Here is a 24,133-nt window from a genome sequence, read left to right as displayed (position 1 = left end):
TTCTTACTTAAACAATATTTTAAAATAATAAAATAACATAAAAACAAGATATTTCAATATTTTTTTAATTTAATACAAAATGCATAACATAATTAAAAAACATAAATAATATAAAATAAAAATAACATAAAATAAGTGATTTAATAATCTGGCAAATCGAAGTTGCAAGAGAAACTCCACCTCCAGAGGTCGAAACTGCAGAAGATGAAAATGGCTGATTTCAAAAAAAGTTTGCTCGATTTAGGAATATCAAAGATAAAGAAGCTCATTTTTCATTACGAATTGCATTAGTTGATCATTTGTGGGAAAAATATTCTAATGCTCATTATTGAACTTTATATATTATGTTTTATTATATTTTATGATTCTTGTACCTTTTAATAATAAATGTTTAATTTAATAAAATATATTTTAAGGTATTTTTGCAAACATAAAATAGTTGGGGTTAATTGGTAAACTTTTATAAGTAAAAGATATTATTAACAATTATTAACTATTTTTGGAGTAAAAAATGGAGTAATACATTGGAGTAAAACCTTACTCCATTTGGAGTTACACCATTTGGAGTAAAATTTGGAGTAATACATTGGAGATGCTCTTATGCAATATCTACAAAAGATCATCTTAAATTCAACTCTCTTTCTATCTCTATATCTTTTATAAAATAAAAAGCTAAATTGTAGAAGTGAATTTAATCCAGTGAATGTGTTTATAAGGGAATTCTTTTATTTTAAGGAGAAGAAACAGAAAATTGTACTTTATCTCTATATTTAGAAATTGAAATAATATTTTTATATTTTTCTTATAAATAAAACAAAAATTATTTCAAAGGCATACGCCAACATAAATACATCACTATAAAAAAATTATTATTTAAGAACAAATATAAAAACAAAAGTGAGCTGGAAAATGATCTTACGTATTCATTTAACTTTATTAGAATATCATTATGTTCATTTATGCAAATTACTAGTGATCGTTGCTTTGTTTTCCAATACTGTTTTTTAAAAATCAACACTCATAAAAAAAATAAAATAGTACCAAAACTGAATTAACGTAATAAATACAACTAATTCGATCTGATTTAATTAAAATAAAAAATTTGTACTTCAATTTGATTTTGAAAGAATATATGTAACTCGATATACTCACAAAATAATTGACAAGGCTGACATATTTTTTTAAATTCAAAATCAATGATCGAACAAGAAAAAGAACATATTATATTTTAATAATATTTTATTTATTTTATACATATATATCACGGATGACTTAAAATATATTGATAAAATAAATATAACCATACCATTGCTACAAAAATTCTAAAACTATATATATATATATATATATATAATATATATATATATATATATATATTATATTATATATATATGTGAATGAGACTTCAAAATATTATATGTATATTCATTTATGTAAATTTGAATCGAACACTTAGTTTTATTTGTGCTACTTCATTCTCGAAACAATATATATGAAGGCATTCTCGATTCTATAGAGATGTATCTTATTAAAATATATTTTCATATCTAAAACAGCAACCAACCTAAATGTAAATAAAAAAATTAATTAAAAATTTTACTTTTATGTAAAAAAAAGTATTATAGTTGAATTTCAGGGAGGAAGATACAATCCAATATACCTAAATTGATGACCAAACAGACTAGATATTACATATCGAAAATCAAATGTCTAACTAATATAATATAATACTAGAGTTTGACCTGTGCGTACGCACGAGATTTGATTTCTACTTATTTTTATAAGTTTTTGAATGACTTTTTTAAACATATTATATTATTTGTATATTTTCACATTTCTACAAATTTACCCAGATCCGGAAAAATCCGACTCAAAATCCATCCAAAAGTATGTAATATCCGAATAAAGTTTAGTTTAAAACAAAAAAAAATAAATATCAAAAAAATGATTCATACTTGAATGATTATTTGGATGTCTATGTCTAACTGATTCTGTAAGAAAAAAAAAATATTTATTAACCAGTATGAACTTTTTTACGAATGAAACAATTTTATTAAACCTGTGAAATTATTATGGTTGATACATCAAATAAATAATATTGAAATATTATAATAAATACAATTAATGAAGTAGTTTGAAAGAATGAAAAAAAGAAATAAATGAAGTGGTCACAATTAATTAAAAAGAGAATGAAAATCTGTAAAAAATAGTTTAAAATATGCAAATATTATTTTGTATTTCAGTTTTAATAGAATATATTGTTAATATAAATTATAAATAATATAAAATTACTAGTAATAAATGATTATAATATATTATTTATAAATATTTATACCCATGTACATAGAAGATTCACCTAGTACTCTACAATAGAGGGAAACTATTAAAAATGGCTTACAAATCACACTTAACCAAACACTCTAACTGTATAAGGTTTAAGATAAATTAATTAGTTTGATAAAAAATAGTACAGCTAAACAAGAAAAATGAGAAATTAACTTGCCTACCACAAGGTATTTCCAGTAAAGTTTAGATAGCTGCAAAGTTAGATTTCTAAAAATGTAAACACAAATTATAATAAATGTATTTTAAAAAATATTGAGAAATTTACCAAATATTTAAATGAGAAATTTTAACACAGATTTCTAAATTTTGAAATATTTCATAATTAAATGTTAAATTTATTCTATTCTATCTATGGATTTTCTTTGATAATAGTGGCCTCGGTGATTTTAGGCCTCACTTATCGATTGTATGACACGTCATCGCCTCGATGACTAAACATAAACACTCCTTGTTGAGCTCTCCGTTAATTGTCTACTTTATATAAAGCTATAAATATAATATATTTTTTTGCTGGGCAAATTATAAAGCTACTTATATAAAACTCCTTTCTAATTAGCTCCATTATAAAGCTAAGCTAACTACACAAATCTCTGTCAAACCGAGTATTTTTTAGATTCATACATTCAAATATAATGTAAAAACCTCTACTCTCTTTTTCTATTCTTTCTTTTATGCCATATAGTGGGCGGATTATATAATTTTGTTTCAAATTTTCAGTGACAATAGTTGTTGTTATAATAAGTTAGACACGATTTCTCATCTGTTTTATATAAAGATTTGATGGCTGGGAACTACCCTCCGTTCCAAAATCCAATCCCTAGATTCCAAAATTACAACTTTGCTAGCAGCTCATCTCATCATCAAAATCATGATGGTTTAGTGGTGGAGGATCAACAACAGGAAGAAAACATGATGATAAAAGAACAAGACAGGCTACTTCCGATAGCAAACGTAGGAAGGATCATGAAGAACATTCTCCCACCAAATGCAAAGATCTCTAAAGAAGCAAAAGAGACTATGCAAGAATGTGTCTCTGAGTTCATAAGCTTCGTCACTGGAGAAGCCTCCGATAAATGCCACAAGGAGAAGAGAAAGACCGTCAATGGAGACGATATCTGTTGGGCTATGGAAAATCTAGGGTTTGATGATTACGCCGAGCAGCTAAAGAAGTACTTAAATCGTTACCGAGTTATTGAAGGTGAGAGGGTCAATCAACATGGCAAAGGAGGACCTAAATCCTCACCTGATAATTAAGTTGTCCGTGTCTGATTGTTTGATTTCCTTTTTATGTGCGATCTTGTTTAGTTCTTTGACCAGCTTCTTTTTTTTTTTTTTGCTAAAAATTTGACCAGCTTCTTCTTCCATTATATATGGCGATCTATTTATTATATATAATATATATATATAGTTCTACATATATGATTGTATAAAATGCATCTATGGTTTGAGGCTGTGAAGAAATGTGTGTAGTTTTTCCTGATTTTGTTAATTTTCACTGTGAAAATTAAAGGGTGCTTTTAAATTTTCTTTTAATAATCCATATGATCGATCATATAGTATTATCAATTCTGGTAACTTAGTTGCCGATTATGGTCTCTGAATTCAGAAAATGAAAATCGGTGATGTCGTTTATAATATATGCAGATGAAGGAATATTTGAACCATTATTAGAATTTTAGGATGATTTTTTTCTTCTGTGGAACTTGCCTCTCAATCTTTTAGCAAAAAAAAAAAAAACTTGCCTCTCTCTCTCTCTCTCTCTCTCTCTCTCTCTCTCTCTCTCTCTCTCTCACATCAAACGAGTTAGATATAATTAGTTTTTGACTGATATTATTAAATAAGTCTTAGCAGAACACCATACTGCAAGTCTTGCCACAACCCGCCTAACGAGATTTCTACCGCTTGCATCTTAGTATCTATATATACCGACAATCATGAATGAAGATAAACCGATATATAATGCGAAATAAAGTTTGAGGGTTCTTCTTCTGGACAGTGAAAATATATATATAGCATGTGGTTGTGCTCTAGACGAGGAATCATACCTTTTTTTTTTGGCAAACCTTTTCATTAGAATAAACTTGGTGCAAAAAAAAAAAAAAACTTGGAACAAAGTCCTTACCATGGATGAACCATACAATAAGATCAAAATTATATATCACAAGAAAATTTCAAAAGATATAGTCTTGCAGTCTGTGGAATTTGAATATATGCATATATCAATCAATTTTGTCGACGAAAAAGACATTCGTCTTGTTCAGTGTTTGTATTTATAAAGTCATCATTATTAGCATTTGCATACAGACTTTCACATTTAACTTATCAACACTAAAATGCCATTCCGTACAGTCTACAGATCATATGTAGATTTAAATTTACTACATCAGTATTGTTTCTTTAAACTAATAACTATTTAAAGTTTTATGATATGAAATTACTATATTTGTACCTCACTTTGTAAAGAGTAAATAGTACAATAAACAACAATTAAAAATTGGTTTGTAAAGCGAGTGGTCCATAAATCCCGAACATTTCTCATTGGTTCTTCTTTTGATTTTTATAAGCCCTAGACTCCTGGACCATCCAAATAAAGAAAGTTATACATATAATTAATACTCATATATATCTGACTCATGCTAACGGCTTTTATACTCCAAACTAGAGCTTGAATTATTTAATGAAAATTTTAAACAAATAGATATAAGGTATTTAGATATTTTTAGTTTTTTTATGAATTTATCCGGACCTAAAAGAAACTAACCTGAATATCCAAACAAAATTTTAATTTTAAAATCCAAAAATCCGATACGTATCCGAACGTGTACATGAATGTCCAAGTCTATCTGATTACGTAAACAAAAAAAAATTGTTAACAGACAAATTCTTGTCCTTGATAAAATAATTTCATTTAAATTTTTGAATTTTTTATAGTTAACACATAAAATAAAAGACATTGAATTATTTTGGTATATATAATTAATAGAATAGTTTAAAAGAATGAAAAAGAATAATCACTACAAGAAAATACATGATTAATGACGATCACTTTCGTGGTTATTTCTTCTTAAAACAAGTTTTACGAGGAAATAAACACGAAAGATGTTCGTCGTTAGACATTCGGTCGTAACATAATTTTCCTCGCCAAATCGTCGTAAACTTATGAGGAAACCTTCTCGTCGTAAAATAGAGTTTTAATATTTCCTCGTTAAAGACACGTAAGTTTTCTACCCCTATTTCATCGTAAAGTTACGAGAAAAGGTTTCGTCGTAAAATGGACTATAATGTTTCATCGTAAATTGCCTTGTGAGGTTTCCTCGTAAAAAGGTCGCCAATTTTTGTCCAAAAGACCACGTAAATTTTCCTCGTAAAGGACACGTAAGACTATCCTGGTAAATTCGACGCTTAGTATAGAAGCAATTTCCTCGTAAGGTTTCCTCGTTAAGCAGACGTAAACTAGCTACGAATTTGCTTCGATTCTTTATTTTTTACAATAAAAATTATCAAATTTATTTCAAAATTTAATTAAAAATATTTAAATATGAAATAATAAAAACAATACAAAAATATTTTATAAATATTTAAGTTTTAATTTTATAATACAATAAAAAGAAAAAAAAGAACTAAGGGTTGTTGTTCTGCATCTCCTCGAAGAGGTCTTGACTCATCCTTTGTACTTCTTCCTCATCTTCCATCTTCCTGTGTGCGGGATTCTCTGGAATGTGATTTTGGCTTCGCATATGCGCCAACATGGTCTGCAATTGCGGATTTCCAGCTGCTATAACGTCCAGAAAGCCCTCGACTCCACCCATACGAGCTGTGAATGCAGATCGCGTCGAATTCAAATCAGAATTCAGCTGAGTGATTTCATCCTCCCGTCTCTGACTATAAGACGATTTCTCTCTTGGAACATCGTTGACGAAGCCAATCCCCAATGTACCTCCTTTTTTTAGAGACGGCTTTAAAAAAAGATTAATGTTAGTGATAAATTATAAATTATATATGAACAATAATAATTTAATAAAAACTTTTACTTCCTCGTAAATCTTATCCACTTTAGGTGTGGATAATGTGATGGGTATCCATTGGGGGACTGTTGGGTCAGCTGGGTTTGGTGGTCTTCACTCTGAGTAACCACCTCGTTATAGATTTGCTCGAACCTAGGATCTACAAATTTTCCAGTCTTGTTCTTGTGGGTCCTCTTCTAGAGTTCCTTAAGAGATAGGAGAATTCTCGTCTCTTTGGCCTAATTTTTTTTAAAAAGTTAGAATATATACAAAAATAGTTAATTAATTAAAATACTTACCATGCACAAACAGACGCCAGCCTGGGATTTTTGACTCGTAGTGTGAAGCATTGGCATGTTGCCGTGCTCATCTACCGTCCGACAGGATTCGGAGCAACTGTTGGGGACTTTAATGGACGATGGTAGCTTCCAGTAACGGATGAGGCCATCCCACATTTTTTTGGTGAGCTCACCGGGTTTTCCCTCCTTGGTGAGGGAATTCAAAAGTTTGGCTCAAGATGGAGCTAAGATAAGTGAGAAGAGATAAGAGAAGACAAGTAGATGCAGAAAATGAGCAGGCTTGCTCAAGCAGCAGGAGGTGTCGGCACAAAGGAAGAGTTATGGACTTGGACCAAACAGGTGGAGTTTATTGAGGTTTCGTCGAGCCCATCAGACTTGTTCATCGGTTGGGCCGACTTGCACAAGTTACGCGCGTACAACCTGTGGACCTAATCATCGAAGCCCATTAGATTAATTACTGATACAAACAATGAGAGATGGGATCTTTAAACCAAGCTTCTGGGAGGCACGAGCCTCAAGCATCCATGAAGGCTTCCATGCCGTCTCTTATAGAGATAGAGTAAGCTAGAGATGATATCTTTTTCTACTTAACTTTAACCATGTAATTCTCTAGTAATCTCTTTATACTCTCTAGAGTTTGCATACCCAGGAACATAGGGAGTTTATGATCTTGTACATCATATCGGAGGTGTTTTCCGATACTTCATAGTGGATGTTGTGGATCCTAGATCCACCCCAGATGTAATGCGACCGTAAACTGGGTAAAAAACTTTTGTGTCATAAAAAAAGATTGAATCAATGGGAAAGATCAAGGAACCAGGAGATTGTAAAGAATGGTCCCATCAGCTACGAATCCCCCAACAAAATTCTTGTTAGATTTTAGATTGACTCTACAAATGGTATCAGAACCATAAATTTTGGAACAATCATCTATAGTAGCTCTCCTCGGTCTTCGTCTTTTCTATCTTTGCTCTTCATCAGTCGTCCTTATTTTTAATTTCAATATGTTACAACTAAAAGTGAGTCACAAGTAGTTGTCTGTTTCGATACTGACTACGTCACCGGCGAATATGGACCTTATATGTTTAAAAAACCTAAAATTACCTTCGCATTCGCCTTAATCATCGCTGATGCAATTCTCGTGGCACTTATCATAGCTTATGTTCCATGTGAGATGATCTGATTTTTCCCACAATTTTGTTAAAAATTTCGTAGTGTGCATTGAACATAATTTAAACCGTGTTCTTCTCTTAACAGACACAAAGATCGATGATCATTCAGTAAAATATACAAAAGTCAAATGGTTTCTTCAACAAGTTAGTGAAAAGGTATAAAAATTGGGGGCAGGTTAGTGATTTTGTCGGGGAGAGAGACTACGGGAGCTTGAAAGGCGACACAGGGCCCTTGTGTTTGCGGTTTAGCGGTGGACCTCTCGTTTAATGTTTTTCTCTTTCATGTTGCAGAATCTTTTTGGTGTTCTCTACATGTTGGAGACTAAGGGTTCTCTACAACACCAACCCTTTTGTTTCTTTAACATAAGAGTCTTTTGGTGTGGATTTGTCCTCCATTCATCCTCCTCTATCTTTACGTATAGTATTACAACAGGTGCCATGGTGGGCGCTAAGTCTACTGTGTTTATCCAAGAGAATACATTCAATGTCTTCAATGATTATTTTTCCATGACCCTCCTTCATGCCTCAATCGCTCTCTTCCTCTCTCGTAAATGGCATCTCAGTATACTTGTTTTCAGGCAACACTTCTGCTTTTCCTGTCTTTATGTTTTTATTTTTTCATATCCTTGTGACTGACTAGTCTGTTTGCTTACAGCGGAGCTGTCTCTATAAAGATGAACTAGATTTTGACCCGCGCTTCGAAAGCGCGGGTATTATTTTTTACTTTTATGAAATATATTATTTGTTTGTAATTATTGAACATATTTATTTTAGTAAAACTTTCTTTATAATAAATTTGACACACATAGTGTCTCTGGTAAACTATGTGTTTTTCTGACTTTGTTTTATTCCCTCTCCAATCAACATATCGAAGCGCATATATTATTTTTTACTTTTATGAAATATATTATTTGTTTGTAATTATTGAATGTATTTATCTTAGTAAAAATTTCTTTATAATAAATTTGACATATAGAATGTCTCTGGTAAACTATGTATTTCTCTGGCTTTATTTTATTCCCTCTCCAATCAACATATTTATTTGGCTTGTTGTTAAAATAAATGATTTTAGAATGCAACTGTTTACTTTGATATTTTGTTTAAGCAATGTGACATATTTCTGTATTAATTGTGTTCAATTAAATATTTACATTGTAATTTAAATTTGTATACAAATCAATATATTTGTGTAGTTTGTTATTAAAAAATGATTTGAATCCAAATGTAAGTACTCTTATAGTGATTTTTTCAGTTCATATAATTTTTTAAAATATATTTATTTCAACTGAACCAATTAATATTTTGTTAAATTGGCCCGTGAAATATATTTTTATACATCGATATTCAAAAGATCTGGTAACTAACGATACTCAAAAGATCTGGACCGAATCAGGTTATATGGTTATTTTTGTTACAAATATCCGAACCCGTTTTAGATACATTGGTTATTTAGATATTTTTAGGTTCCTATACATCAGAACCGAATTCATCCAGATCTAGAATGATCCAACTCAAAATCCACACATAAGTTTATAATATTCAAGCGGGACTTGGTTACCAAAAAAAAATGATACCCGAAAAGAACAACATGTACCTAAATAGACAGATAATGTTCATGTCTAAATGATTATATAAATTAATAAAAAACTGTATTATGTGTTTTGCTAAATTAAGTGAAATAGAAAGAGTTTTTTTATCAAGTAAAATAATTATATGGAGTGGAAAATTAAGTGACAATAAATGTAGGACATTTTAAGTATTTTGATTTAAGTTATTATTTTATTCACAAAACATATTTTTTGAACTATGTTTTTGGGTACGTAATTTTCCACCGATTGTAACTAAAATAAAAATATTTTAGTAAAATAAAATAAACCAAATGTTTAATCATATGTAAAACCTAATTATTTAGCATTTTTGATTTTATAATTGGCACAAAGTTAATATTGATTAACTAATAAATAAAAATATGCACTATTATTATTATGGTAATATAATTAATGATGTAATTTATTATTAAGGTAATATAATTAATTAAATTGTTAAACTAAGTGAAATATGGAAACACAATTAATAGATACTACTATTCAAGTTTCCAAACACTCCATTTTTTATAGCTATAACCAAACACACCAAAGTTTTTTATTAATCTTATCCAAGTATCCAAATGCACCTAATTTGTATTTCACCTTTAATAAGATAGATATGCACTATTATTATTATGCTAATATAATTAATGATGTAATTTATTATTAAGGTAATATAATTAATTAAATTGTTAAACTAAGTGAAACATGGAAACACAATTAATAGATACTACTATTCAAGTTTCCAAACACTCCATTTTTTTTTATAGCTATAACCAAACACACCAAATTTTTTTATTAATCTTATCCAACTATCCAAACGCACCGAATTTATACTTCATCTTTAATAAGATAGATGTACGTTTGTATGCTCCGCTTTTTGTTACTTCTCCTACTAAAGGTCAGAGGAAGTGAATTAGTTTATGGATTTGCTTTATAATTCCCCTACCAATAATTCTTCATATGTGAAGTTTTACTATTCTCAGGCCATGAATATAATTGGAGTGGTATCTGCTTTAGCTACTGCAGCTCTTTTTCGGTTTCACTTTATATCTCTTACAATTTATATCTCTTACAAGTCTCTATTGTTGGGCTCGAATATGGTCCGCTAACTGATAGTAAAACTAAAACAAGTATTGGGCCGAGTCAAAGCCCAACACGTTTCGGAGACCTAAACAGAGGTCTAATGCGGAACCGGAGGCTGGAAGATAACGGCAATCTTCAAAGAGGTCACGATGAAGAGGAAGCTCACGTCGTAACAGAAGGAGCGCAGGACCTGATCAAAGGGAAGCTATCACGGATTCCTCAACAAACGGAGAAGATCTCGAGAACCAGTTGGCTACGATCAAACGGGACCTGAGGCTATTTAAATAGAAAGAAACTCAAGAAAGAGGGGATCCAACCTTTATTCATTTTCACGATTATTCATACCAATTCTAAGGCATTTTTTACTATCTTTGTAATCGTCAAGAGAAACATCTTTGTAAACATATTCTTCACCCAAAATCATCAATAAAATCATTCATTCATCTTTTAAGTTCTTACGGGATTCAACCCACGATTATCTTTCCCTAATCCTTTCCTAAACTATAACCTAACCTAAAATCAGGAGGTGAGTTTAATCCCTCACAATTAGTGCCGTCTGTGGGTAAGAAACAATCGAATCCCTTACTCTAACTTGAGGATGAATCCTACCGATCAGACAACAAATCTGTCTGATCTTAACCTCCCGATTCAGAGCGATGGCTCACCGAACGACGGAGGCTCTACCCTTGTAACCTCGGAGCCTCGACGTGGCGACCACCGATCCGGACAACAGCTTCCGATTAACGCTCGAACAAGCCACACTACAACCGGAGCTACTAACCAGAGATCGTCAAGTGGAACGGCCCCCGGGCTTCCAATTACCGAGAATCCTCAGCAGCAAGCCGCTCCGAATCAAACGGAGGCTCAGCTTTCTGAAATTCGTCAGATGATGATGCAACTAGTAGACAAAGCTCAGGAAAGTGAGCGTACGATGCATCAGCTAGCTGTTCGACAGCAACGATTCGAAGAGATAACAAGATCTCTAGACACAACAACCCATCCACCTCGACGTCAAACTCCGGGGGTCACTTTCCGAGATCGATTAACTGATCCCTCATTCCCCCGGGGACGTTTAGATTTTTCCCCTGATAGCACTGCTCCCGCAGGACAGGGATCGGCTTTCCAGACACCTCATACTGGGACAGCTCCCGTGTTTAACCCGCCTATCACCAGTGCTATGGGAAGCAACATGGCAACAACCAGTTCCGCATCCGGTCAGGTCGCTGATCAGAGCTCTCGTCTACCTCCTCCGCCGACTGATTTTAGATCCGGGGCAGGAGTATCCCTCCCATCCGGAGGTAGGACAGCAGCTCCGGTTTATCAAACCAGAGGCTCAACCCCAAATGGGGACGGATATCAACGGATAGATTCCGATAACCCAAGAGCTGGCGAGCGATTAGCCCACCAACTGCATGGGAGGATGAGCCCACACGATTCCATCAGGAACCTGCCCGTCGGGTACCTAATAACGACCCAAATGTCCTACCTATGGAAGGACCTGAAGCTATCCTAGGTATATGGAACAAACTCATGCAGCTCTCCAAAAATTGGGAGCTCAAGTCCATAAAGCTACGAGCCCAGCTCCCGAAATCGATAGTTTGATCGAAGAAACACCTGGAACTCCATCACTGACAGAATTGCCAGCTCCTATATAAGGGATACCCGAAAAATCAGAATTCCCGAGTATGACGGGACCTCTGACCCAAAGGCCTATTTGAGAGCTTTCCGACTGGCAATCGTTAAAGCCGATTTTACACAGGAAGAATGCAAAGCAGGTTACTGCAGGACATTCGCCGAAAACTTGGTCGGAACAGCCCTTGAGTGGTTCTCTGGTCTCGAACCAGCCTCGATAGATAGTTTCGATCAGTTAACTAACGCCTTCATGAAGCAGTACTCGACCCATATCCTGAAACAAGCTTCTGAAGCCGACCTTTGGAAGGTCAGACAAGGAATGGGGGACTCACTACGAGTCTACATCGAGAAATTCAGGGCAATAAGAACTAAGCTCTCGAATCCTAACGACCTAGCCGCCATCGAGGCTCTTAGGAGAGGTCTGTTCTATAAATCGAAATTCTGGCCAGAGCTAACACTCAATACTCCTCCAACTATCGATGATGCTCTTCATAAAGCCACCAGATACATTACTATGGAGGAGGAGACAACCGCATTGGATAAACTCCACAAGAAGCCTCAGAATCACTCAAAAGGTGAATCCTCTGAGGCAAAGGGACCTCACAAAAGAGGGAACCCCCGAAACAACTGAACTCAAAGAGAACATTTCTATGCAATCGAGGAAGACAAGGAAGAGAAACCTGTCGCCGCAGCGAACAAAACTCCCTGGTCAAAAGGCTTTGATAAAAACAAACATTGCTCTTATCATGATCGAGAAGGGCACTCAACTGAGGAATGTTGGGACCTCCAACGACAACTGGCAGCTAAATTCGCAGCTGGAGAAATAAAGGGCGTGGACTTTAAAAAGCCACCACCTTATCAGAAAAGAGGTTCCAGAGACACCTCCCCAAAGCGCGAGAGGTCACCCGAGAAGGAGACCAATTCGCCACCTCCAGCTCACAAGAAAAGAGTCGACATGATTCTTGGGAAATTCCCCCAAGGAAAAAGTTTACAAGTCGAAGCTCTCTTGAGCAAACTGTCCCCTCAGTCGAGCCCCTACTCGAGGGTGGACTGTATCCTTGGAGGATCAGACATATGTCAAGACTCCGTCAATTCCATTAAGAATCACGTACGGAAGGCTGTGTCTAACACTGGACCTAAGCCTCCTAACCCAGAGTCCAATACTAAGATTTCTTTCTGGGAAAGCGAGACTTCAAACCTCGACAGACCTCACGATGATGCGTTGATTGTCACCCTGAACATCGCAGGATACGAGGTCCCTAAACTCATGATATACACAGGAAGCTCTGTCGACCTTATTTTCTATAACACTCTAAAAGGGATGGAAATAGACGACTACGAAATTATTGGCCAAAAAGCTAACCTCGTAGGCTTCTCCGGAGAAACAGCTACCTCATTGGGGACTATCAAGCTCCCAGTTATAGCTGGCGGAATAATGAAAATGACCAACTTAGTAGTCATCGACAGACCTTCCCCGTTCCATGCGATCCTGGGAAGACCCTGGATTCACAAAATGAAGGCAGTAGCCTCGACGTATCATCAATGCGTAAAATTCCCAACACCCGAAGGGATAGCTACCGTACACGGTAGCCAGAAGATATCCAGGATCTGCTATTTGGAAGGATTCGAAATCCTCAAAAAATCCCCCCAATAGCAATTACAGATCCAGGAGGGTCACAAAATGCAACAAAATATTTGAGGTCCCCCAAGAACCTCATCGAAAAAGTTTGCATCGACGACTCAGATCCTGAAAGACAGGTGAGCATCGGATCCGAGCTACCTCCCGAGACAAAAAAGGAGCTCATTGATTTCTTGAAAAGCAATGTCAAAACCTTTGCATGGTCCACCAGCGACATGAAAGGCATAGATCCGAACGTCACCACACATAAGCTAAAAGTAGACCCTACTTTCAAACCGATCAAACAAAAGCGTCGCAAGCTAGGCCTCGAAAAGGCTCAAGCTGTTAACGACGAAGTTGACCGATTTACGAAAGCTGGGTCCATTCGAGAGGTACACTACCCCGATTGCTTAGCTAACCCAGTAGTGGTAAAGAAGAAAAACGGGAAATGGAGAATCTGTGTAGACTTCACAGACCTGAACAAAGCTTGTCCTAAAGACAGCTTCCCGTTACCTCACATCGACCGCCTGGTTGAAGTAACAGCTGGCCATCGACTCCTATCCTTCATGGATGCCTTCTCAGGATACAACCAAATCATGATGGATCCTGAAGACCAGGAGAAAACTGCATTCATAACCGAACGAGGAACCTATTGTTACAAGGTTATGCCATTCGGATTAAACAACGCAGGAGCTACCTATCAGAGGCTAGTAAATAAGATGTTTGCTGGACAACTTGGAAAAACCATGGAGGTCTATATTGACGATATGCTAGTCAAATCCTCAGCTGGAGAAGACCATATCTCCCACTTAAGGTAATGCTTCGATATCCTTAACAAGTACGATATGAAGCTCAGTCCCACTAAATGTACTTTCGGGGTACCCTCAGGCGAGTTCCTAGGCTATCTCGTAACCGAAAGAGTCATTGAAGCCAACCCGCAGCAGATAGCAACCTTCCTAGAAATGCCGTCACCTAAGACAACCAGAAAGGTACAGAGATTGACCGGACGAATCGCAGCGTTAAATCGATTCATATCCAAGTCCACCGATAAGTGCCTCCCATTCTACAAACTTCTAAGAAATAATAAGAAGTTCCTATGGGACGAGAAATGTGAGGAAGCCTTCAAACAATTGAAAGCGTACCTCTCCGAACCTCCGATCCTACCCAAACCTGTAGTAGGAGAGCCACTATACCTGTACCTCGCTGTATCGACTGCTGCAGTTAGCGGCGTGCTGGTACGAGAGGAACAAAACGAACAAAGACCTGTCTATTACACCAGTAAGAGTTTGATAGACGCCGAAACAAGGTACCCTGCAATGGAAAAATTAGCTCTGGCAGCCTTACTTCCAATCGCACTCAATCGTCGTAATGACCTCACAACCATTACGAATGATATTGCACAGCCCTAGCCAGTCAGGGCGATTGGCCAAATGGGCCATAGAGCTCAGTGAATATGATATTAAGTATAGACCTCGAGCAGCAGGGAGAGCTCAAGTCCTTGCCGACTTTATCATTGAACTAGCATCCGAGCAATTAGACTCCGAAATAGAATCTCCGAAGTGGAGCATGTATGTCGACGGAGCCTCGTCGCTCCGGTGTCGGTCTAAGGCTAACTTCTTCAGCAGGAGAAACCATTGAGCAGTCATATAGGCTCGGATTCAACGCCTCAAACAACGAAGCTGAATATGAAGCACTAATCGCAGGGTTTAAACTCGCCCTAAGCCTCGGAATTCGATAGCTAAACGCTTATAGTGATTCGCAGCTAGTAGCTAGCCAGTTTCACGGAGATATGAAACGAGGGACGAAAGAGTGGGGGCATATCTCGAAGTCGTCCAGAACCTCACTAGGCAGTTCGACAAATTCGAGCTAACAAGAATCCCACGAGGAGAGAACTCCTCAGCAGATGCATTGGCTGCTTTAGCCTCCACGTCTGATAGACCCAAAATCGGGATCACTCTTTCGGTAAGGTTGATATGGACTCTGATCCGGAGGGATAGAGAACTGGTGGGATGATTGGTGACACAATGGGATGCGGAAAGGCCCAATGATACTACCAGACTTCAAATGTTGCCGGATGTGACGCACCGGTCCAACAAAGGAAGGATCGAGACTTGGAGATAACCTCACCAAGAAACTAAGAAATGTTCAACCAAGAACAAAGAGTTAAAACTCATAAAAAGGGGAAAAAGGTCTGTCTTATTTCGTGGCTCATAGGCCTTATTTATAGGATTACAAGTCAAAGAAAGACATAAACAATCATGGGAAATGTAATCCTAGAAAAAGAAAATATTCCATAGAAAATATAAATATTGACCAGATCTGGTCAAGGCACGAAATCTCATGTTGACTGCAGTTAAATCCTTCAAATTATTCTGTCCAGGTTCATTGAACCTTGCTGTGTTGATCAAGTTCATCACGGTATGGACCAGGACGTACGAAGGGCTGTCCGCGGGCTGTTCATTGAACCTTCATGAACGGATGGCAACTTTTCTTGACCCAAATCTTCAGAGAGCTTAAGAAACATTCTTTTGGAGAAGTTGGAAGCATCGATCATCATGAAATCATCAAAGTGGTCGGAAAGGTCGTGATCAGCATGATCCGGGTGATGATCACGATGATCCGGGTGGTGATCACGATGATCCGGGTGATGATCACGATGATCCGGATGGTGATCACGATGATCCAGGTGATGATCACGATGATCCGGGTGTTGATCACGATGATCACGATGATCCGGGTGTTGATCACGATGATCATGGATTCTGGCTTGACTGTCAGTCCTAGAATGATGAATGGATCGGGAAAGAAGTGATGTGGGTCGATCAATTCCATCGTCTGGTCGTGGATCCGGCCTAAGGTCCTTCCCGGGTGTACGCGGGTCGATCCGGTATGCGGCTCGGTCTGTCTGTCTGGTACGGACGGATGGATGAACCTCGGCTGAACTGATCTGGACGTCCTGAGCTCCATGCTGAGCTGGTTCCATGTACTGATCCTTGGGCCGGGGTCTATCAACGTCAGACCCCCTCGTAAAACGGATCATACCCGTAGAAGGAATCGAAAAACCAAGCATCGACATAGCTACTAAAGCCGAGATAAACGGCAAGCTAACAGAGCAACCCGAAGTTAAACGGTAGCTACCCAAGTTCTCACAACATTTTGGTTCCCAAAAACCAGAATACGTAGCTCTAAAAAGCATACCTCCGGGAACACAATCCAAAACACGGAAGGTATTCCTCAAAATTCAGACTCCTTGGAGCCTGATCTCACGAATACCCCCGGGGGCACCAACTTGGACCCACTCGTCTGCAGAAAACCAGAAGCCGTTCAGCCCTCCAAAATTCATCTGGGGGCACCATCCAGACCCCGGACAATAATGAAGGAATTGGAGGTATTCCTCGGAATTCAGACTCCCTGGAGCCCAATCCTACAAATACCTCCGGGGACACCACGACACCAGGTCCCGAACAGGAACCTCCTTCGTCTCTTCATAACAAAGTTATAGGGAGAGAGGATTGGAGAATTCCAATCACGCAATACATCCTGGAAGGAACGACCCCACCCAATAAATGGGAGGCTCGGAAGCTCAAAGCATTAAGCGCGAGATACTGCGTAATCGAGTCTGTCCTCCACAAACGAAGCGTTTCCGGACCTTACCTAAAATGCGTCCATGGCCTCGTTGCTATGAGACTCATGAAGGAAATGCACGATGGCTCCTGCGGGAACCACTCTGGAGGAAGAGCTCTAGCCATCAGAATCAAAAGACAGGGATATTTCTGGCCTACCATTATTGCAGACTGTGAGGCCTATTCCTCTTCATGCGACAAGTGCCAGAGGCATGCACCGATTATACACCAAGCTGCGGAAAAGTTGTCCAACATATCCGCCCCTTACCCATTTATGAGATGGTCCATGGACATCGTAGGACCACTAGTAGGGTCAGGAAGTGGAAAGAAGAAGCTACGCTTCTTCTTAGTCCTAACAGACTACTTCACGAAATGGATAGAGGCTGAAGCTTTCCAACAGGTAACCAGAGTCGAGGTCGAACGATTTGTGTGGAAAGAAATCGTGTGTAGATACGGCGTCCCAAATGAAATCGTAAATGACAATGGAGGACAGTTCATATCCCACGACTTCAAAATATTTTGTGACAAGTGGAATATTCGCCTGACCTTCTCAACACCTCGACGACCTCAAGGAAACGGCCAGGCGGAGGCTGCTAATAAATCAGTATCAGCAAACCTCAAGAAATACCTCGGAACCTAGAAGGAACTCTGGTCAGAAAAATTACTTGAAGTACTTTGGGCATGTCGAACCACCCCACGAAAGGCTACAGAAGAAACCCCTTTCTCCTTAGCCTACGGGATGGAAGTTGTCGTCCCAGCCGAAACCATTGCTGGTAGCCTCCGCCGGGAACTCTGTACATCCGATCCCGCAGCTAATGATCAGCTCCTAACAGACAGCCTAGATCTAATCGAGGAAAGACGGGACCGAGCTCTGATTCGCATTCAGAACTATCAGCAAGCAATGGCACGACAGTACAATTCCAAAATTAGGCCCCGACAGTTCGCTGTAGGTGACCTAGTACTTAGGAAAGTTTTCGAAGGAACCAAGGAACCAGATGCTGGAAAGTTAGGAACCAACTGGGAAGGTCCTTATCAGATCATCCATATGGTACGACCTGGCGTTTACAAGCTCCGAAAGGTGCGAACCGGGGTACCTGAAATCAGATCGTGGAACGCCACGAATCTTAAGAGATATTATCATTAGGTACCTAAAACTCCTGAACTACGTTATGCTTGATCCCTTGACTGGGTACGTAGGCAACTCCGTCATGAGTGCAGCCCCAACCTCATTTCAACACTTTGTTCACCACAACCAAAGGGGGCATATGTTTGATTAAAATCACATAGCTCAAGCAGCAAGTGTATGATCATTATAATACAGCAATTGTATGATTACTATGATATCATGTATCCAATTACCAATAAAACAATTATTTTCGATGTCTCAATTCTTTAACGACACAGGTCCCTGCAAACACGGACTTAGGGTCCTAAAACCTTTCGGATCAGCTCAGGTCTCCATGAACCTGGACCTAAGGTCTTCAAATCCTTAATAATCCTGAAGGTCTTGAAATCCTTCAAACAAAGTCAAAACTTGATAAACTAACCTAAGGTCTTAAAAATCCTTAGGAACCACTAAAGGTCTTAAAATCCTTCAAACAACGTCAGGTCCCAACGAATCCGGACCTAAAGACATTAAATCCTTATCAAATCTCAAAGGTCTTAAAATCCTTATCAAGTCTCAAAGGTCTTGAAATCCTTAAATGCAAAGGTCTTAAAATCCTTATCAAACCTCGAAAGGTCTTAAAATCCTAAGCAAGTTCCAATAGGTCTTAAAATCCCGTGAACAAATTCAGGTTCCCAAGAACCCCCACCTAAGGTGTCCAAGTTAAACTTAGGTTCCTAAAAACCTTAAGCTAATCTCGATATTTCAAGAATTCCTCTTAAGGAACTAAAAAACGATCCAAGTCTCCAAGACTTATCACGAAATCAGGGATCTAATTTGGAGGATTCACTAAACCTCTTAATTAGTAACCAAAGCATTCCCTATCAAAATTTTTAACCAAATTTGACTAAGTCAAAGCGAAAAACTTAAAATAAAACTGAAAACCAAGTCTTTATAGATAAAAGGTTTAAAGGCCTCCTCAGGCCGCCGAAGGTTCAAAAGACCTTAACAGAAACAAAGGTTTAAAAGCCTCCTCAGGCTATAAGTCTTAGAAATAAAAGAAATCAAAGCCCATTGGGCGGAAATTCTAGAAACGCATGAAAGAGCCTCAGCTCTTAAACTTCTTTGTCATCCGAGCTCTTCTCAGCTTCCTTGCCAACCGGATCATCCTCCTCGGGAACCTCTTCGTCCATCTCCTTGTCGCCATCTCCAGGGGCGGTTTCGACCGGGGCTGAGTAAGAACCCACCAATCCCAAATTAGAACCGAACTCTCCAAAAAAGGAGAGATTAAACATATTAACCTCGAAAGTACCTGAGCTCTCGGAGAGCTGGGGAAGAGGGAGCTTGCCGATCGAGAAATCCGAGACCTGAGCTTTCTCGTACGCCGCAACAACCTCTGGCATCATTGCCACCAAGCGATCATACTCGTCTTGAGTGCTCTTAATCTCACCATCCAGCATGTCTTTCAGGAGCTCAGTGTTGGCTTGAATCTCTTGAGCATAAACCAGGAGATCGACTTCATCCTTCTTCTTGGAGAATTTTTCCTTGACAACAACCAGAACCTTGTTGTAAGCATCAGCTACCTCCTTCTTTCCTCTCCGTACGGCTAGCCTGACCTCAGCTTCTTTGTTCTTCTGGCTGCTCTGGGATGAAGCAATCAGCTCCTTGACTTGGTACTCGGCTATCTTCCGAGCAGCATCCAAATCTCCAATCTTCCTATTCTTCACCTGGAGGTCAATCAACTGGCTTTCGATTGTCCCTTGCTGAGCATCACACTTGGAGCCAAGTCTCTTTACCTCAGCTTGGAGATCCGAGATCAGAGCCCGAGTCTGATTGAGCTCATTTCTGTTAGCCTTGACCAGATCAGTGACCTGAGCTAATTCCTCAGCACTGGGGGCATTGCGTAGGGCGTCCTCAAACTTGAACTGAGCCCTGTTAATAGCGCCAGCCAGCTACAAAAAACAAAAGAAAACGATTTAGTGAAAATCTTCTGAAAATAAATTAAGCTAAAAAGTTGAAATAAATTTCATACCTGACCCATGTGATGGGCAATGTCAACGTACTCATCCTTGTTCGTGAGATTGGAGATCGAGGGAAGGGAACTCCTGGTACTCTTCATATGCCTCATCAGAGTAGCCAAACCCCACGAATCATCCAAAACCGATCCAGGCTTCGAATGAGCAAAGTTCCAGCCAACGGTTCCTCCTCTAGAAGAGGAGGAGGAAGACCTCGAAGGTCTGTCAACCTGGTCAGTCCGGGACCTCTTGCTCCTCGGAGGCTCAAATTCTTGAGGATCCCTCGTCATTTGAGGATTAGCTTCAGTCACCAGAACCTCAGAGGGAAGGCCAACTTCCTGAACCTTAGGCTCCGAAGAACCAACACCTTTATCAGGAGCAAAGCCTCCCTCGTCCAGAGCTTCTTTCACAGAGTCAAAGAAGGATCCTCCTTGGTTCTTGTCGCTCCCTCTAGAGGAGCTGGCAGCCTTGGTCGATCTGCCCCTAGAACGGAAGGAAGGCTGGATAGGCATCTTCTGTGAATGAGTCTTCTCGGAAGTACTTGTTCCGGAGGAATCCTCGAAACTGAATCACCTTCAGAGACTAGAATCACGAAAAGGATTCATTAATCACATAAAACAGATTCGAATAATAAAAATCAGAAGTTATCAAAGGAGAGGTACCTTCTAAACCAGCAACCGTCACTGAGTCAGGGAAGGACGCCTTGTATCGATCAGGAAATCTAGCTGACCCAACTTTCGAAGTAGTATAAGCTCCCCAATTATTAGGGCTGTGCTGCAGCTTCCTGTGAAGAGCTCTGGTGAGTTTACCAGACAACTTGATAGGATCCTCAACTTCTGCAAAAGGAATCAAAAGGCAATTAGCACATTATGATAAGCAAAAATAAACATGCAAGCATATCCTAAAGTCCTAACCAGAAATGTCAGACCAAGAGGTCCTGAGGTCCCGGCCTACAGGAACCGTCGAGGGATCAATCTTGACATAAAAATACTTATTGCGCCAGTCATCGTCACTGGCCGTGAACTTGAATAATGCCTAGCCCTGGACGACCGGGGAGATAGTAGGTACCGCTCCCACCATCCTTGGAAGTACTCTCCTTTATCGAGAAGAGACTCATTAGCTCAGTCAACCCCACGATAACTCCTTCCTCCTTGGCCCTAGTGATAAATCCGTTTATCACTCGGATAACCGACGGACAAAGTTGAGAAAGGGCTAATTGGTAATGATCTAAGAGATCTAGCAAAAGGGTGGGGAGAGGAAATCTAAGATGACACTTAGAAACATATTTCTCATGAAGACAAAACCAACCCTCCGGAACGGTTTCGGGGGTTTCATCTTCGGTACAAGCTCTGGCTAGGTCACTCTGGCCGTGAGCTTGAACAACGAGATTGACGACGTCTTGACTCTTCAAGAGCGAAGGGAAGTAAGGTCCGGAGGAGGCGCTCTTGCCCCCTTTCTTCTTCATCCTCTTGACTCTTGCTCCGATCGAGTCTTTAACCTTCTTCTTCTTGGCTTCTGTCATCTTTTCACCGGCTTCCCGCTTGACCTTCATAATGCGGGCACCGGAGGCTGAGATTTGAACCTCGCCGGGACCTTCTTTTTGACTCATGATAGTAAAAGGAAAGGGAAATAGGAAGCAAAAGAGAGGAATTGGACTAAGGCGAAATCTCAGAGAGAGGTTAAAGATGGAGAACTAGTTCGATCAAGAAGCGGATAAAAAAAAAGTAAGAAAACGCAGTAAAATAAAGGAAAAGAGGTGAATTACCTTGGAAACCGTCGAGAGGCGTGGAGGAAGTGGAGAGACAAGCAGTTAATTCTCTCAGCTTTATATCCCATCACGTCTCGAAAATCGGAAATCAAATTTCAAACTCGCTTTAATCTAAGTCGTCGATTTAATTAGAGAGAGATTACAACCGTCCGATCAAGCGAGAATATATATGGTTGAGATAGCCAGTAATCATTATCTCAACCATAAGATCTAGGATGGGCGGCTAGGTCTAGCTCCCGAGAATAACGAAGTCTAATCTCGAAAGCTGGGGGCAACTGTTAGGCCCGAATATGGCCCGCTAGCTGATAGTAAAACTAAAACAAGTATTGGGCCGAGTCAAAGCCCAACACGTTTCGGAGACCTAAACAAAGGTCTAATGCGGAGCCGGAGGCTAGAAGCTAAGGGCAATCTTCGAAGAGGTCATGATGAAGAGGAAGCTCACGTCGTAACAGAAGGAGCGCAGGACCTGGTCAAAGGGAAGCTATCACGGATTCCTCAACAAACGAAGAAGATCTCGGGAACCAGTTGGCTACGATCAAGCGGGACCTGAGGCTATTTAAAGAGAAAGAAACTCAAGAAAGAGGGGATCCAACCTTTATTCATTTTCACGATTATTCATATCAATTCTAAGGCATTTTTTGCTATCTTTGTAATCGTCAAGAGAAACATCTTTGTAAACATATTCTTTACCCAAAATCATCAATAAAATCATTCATTCATCTTTTAAGTTCTTACGGGATTCAGCCCACGATTATCTTTCCCTAATCATTTCCTAAACTATAACCTGACCTAAAATCAGGAGGTGAGTTTAATCCCTCACATCCATTATTCTCCAGTTTGTTTTGTTTCTCCATAGTTAGCTGGAACCTTATTAACTGTTTCTCCAATGTAAATAGGTGAGTTGCAGTATCCAGCATAATTTATGATTTTTGATAATCCAAAGAAGTACAATTCTTCAACTGGTCAGTAAATGAGTATACAGATACTCTTGGGATTGCCTTTTCTGACAACATATCCTGTTTCATACATTGCAAACGCCTTTGATCTTGGACGTGTTTTTTTATTCACTTCTGGTAATGTTCTCTGCTATAACTGGATACCGTTACTAATGGGATCCGAGTATAACTAACTTCCGAGCTCTAACTCTGATTTGTGCTGTCAAGCAGGTCTGTTAACTTTAAACCTGAACGAGTTTTTTATGTCCAAAGAATTTGCAGTTGGCTTACTCATTGCTCACCTGTCTCCTTGGGGCGTTTGCAAATTATAAAATGGTGCAAGTAAGTAGACGTAGAAGCACTAGTCGGTTTCTCTTGCTAGCACAAGTAGGGAAAAGCATATCGCATCTTTTTTATAGCGAAATATATGTTGCCTTTCGTAGGCATGAAGGTGGAATAACAGGCTTCATGCGTTCTAGACATTTCTTGTCAACCTCAGGGATGCGTTCTAGGCATCTTTTTTGACTGTCTTTTATAGCATTACATTCGTCTGTCTCCTCACTTATACAGCCTTTCCGCTTTGATTAAACAGATATTGTCACAACCATGTTTGTTGGGAATTTCATTGGCATAGTTTGTGCTCGTTCTGTGCACTACCAGTTCTACTCATGGTAATTAACAACCACCACATACAAAAGTTTAGTCGATTCGTAGATTGGATTACCAAAAAAAAAAGTTTAGTAGATTACGTCTCCTTGTTTGTTGGCATTTTTGACCTCAAAACACGATCATAACAACAGGTACTTCTTTACCTGGAATTACACATTTAAAAAAAAAAAAATACTAATCCCTAGTAAGTAACACGTCTTCATGTTTTTGTTTTGACTGAAAAAAAAAGTTTGTTATTGTTCCGGGGCATCGAGCTGTGCTGGAACGTGTATCCG

General features: G+C 38.6%; 1 protein-coding gene and 1 pseudogene across 1 annotated transcript; both read left to right on the top strand.

Moving 5' to 3' along the window:
* Positions 1 to 2,879: 2,879 nt before the first annotated feature.
* On the top strand, positions 2,880 to 3,872 carry LOC108846199 (nuclear transcription factor Y subunit B-5). The gene has a single exon (XM_018619423.2). It carries the CDS (start codon positions 3,127 to 3,129, stop codon positions 3,598 to 3,600), a length of 474 nt encoding a protein of 157 aa, XP_018474925.1. The 5' UTR covers positions 2,880 to 3,126; the 3' UTR covers positions 3,601 to 3,872.
* A 3,253-nt stretch (positions 3,873 to 7,125) lies between these two features.
* LOC108845151 (dol-P-Man:Man(5)GlcNAc(2)-PP-Dol alpha-1,3-mannosyltransferase-like) lies at positions 7,126 to 24,092 on the top strand (annotated as a pseudogene).
* The last annotated feature ends 41 nt before the right edge of the window (positions 24,093 to 24,133 follow it).

This window comes from Raphanus sativus, unplaced genomic scaffold (genome assembly GCF_000801105.2).
Source record: "Raphanus sativus cultivar WK10039 unplaced genomic scaffold, ASM80110v3 Scaffold0035, whole genome shotgun sequence".
NCBI lineage: Eukaryota > Viridiplantae > Streptophyta > Magnoliopsida > Brassicales > Brassicaceae > Raphanus > Raphanus sativus.
The sequence above is the reverse complement of the archived record's forward strand: the minus strand, read 5'-3'. Positions and strand labels throughout refer to the sequence as shown.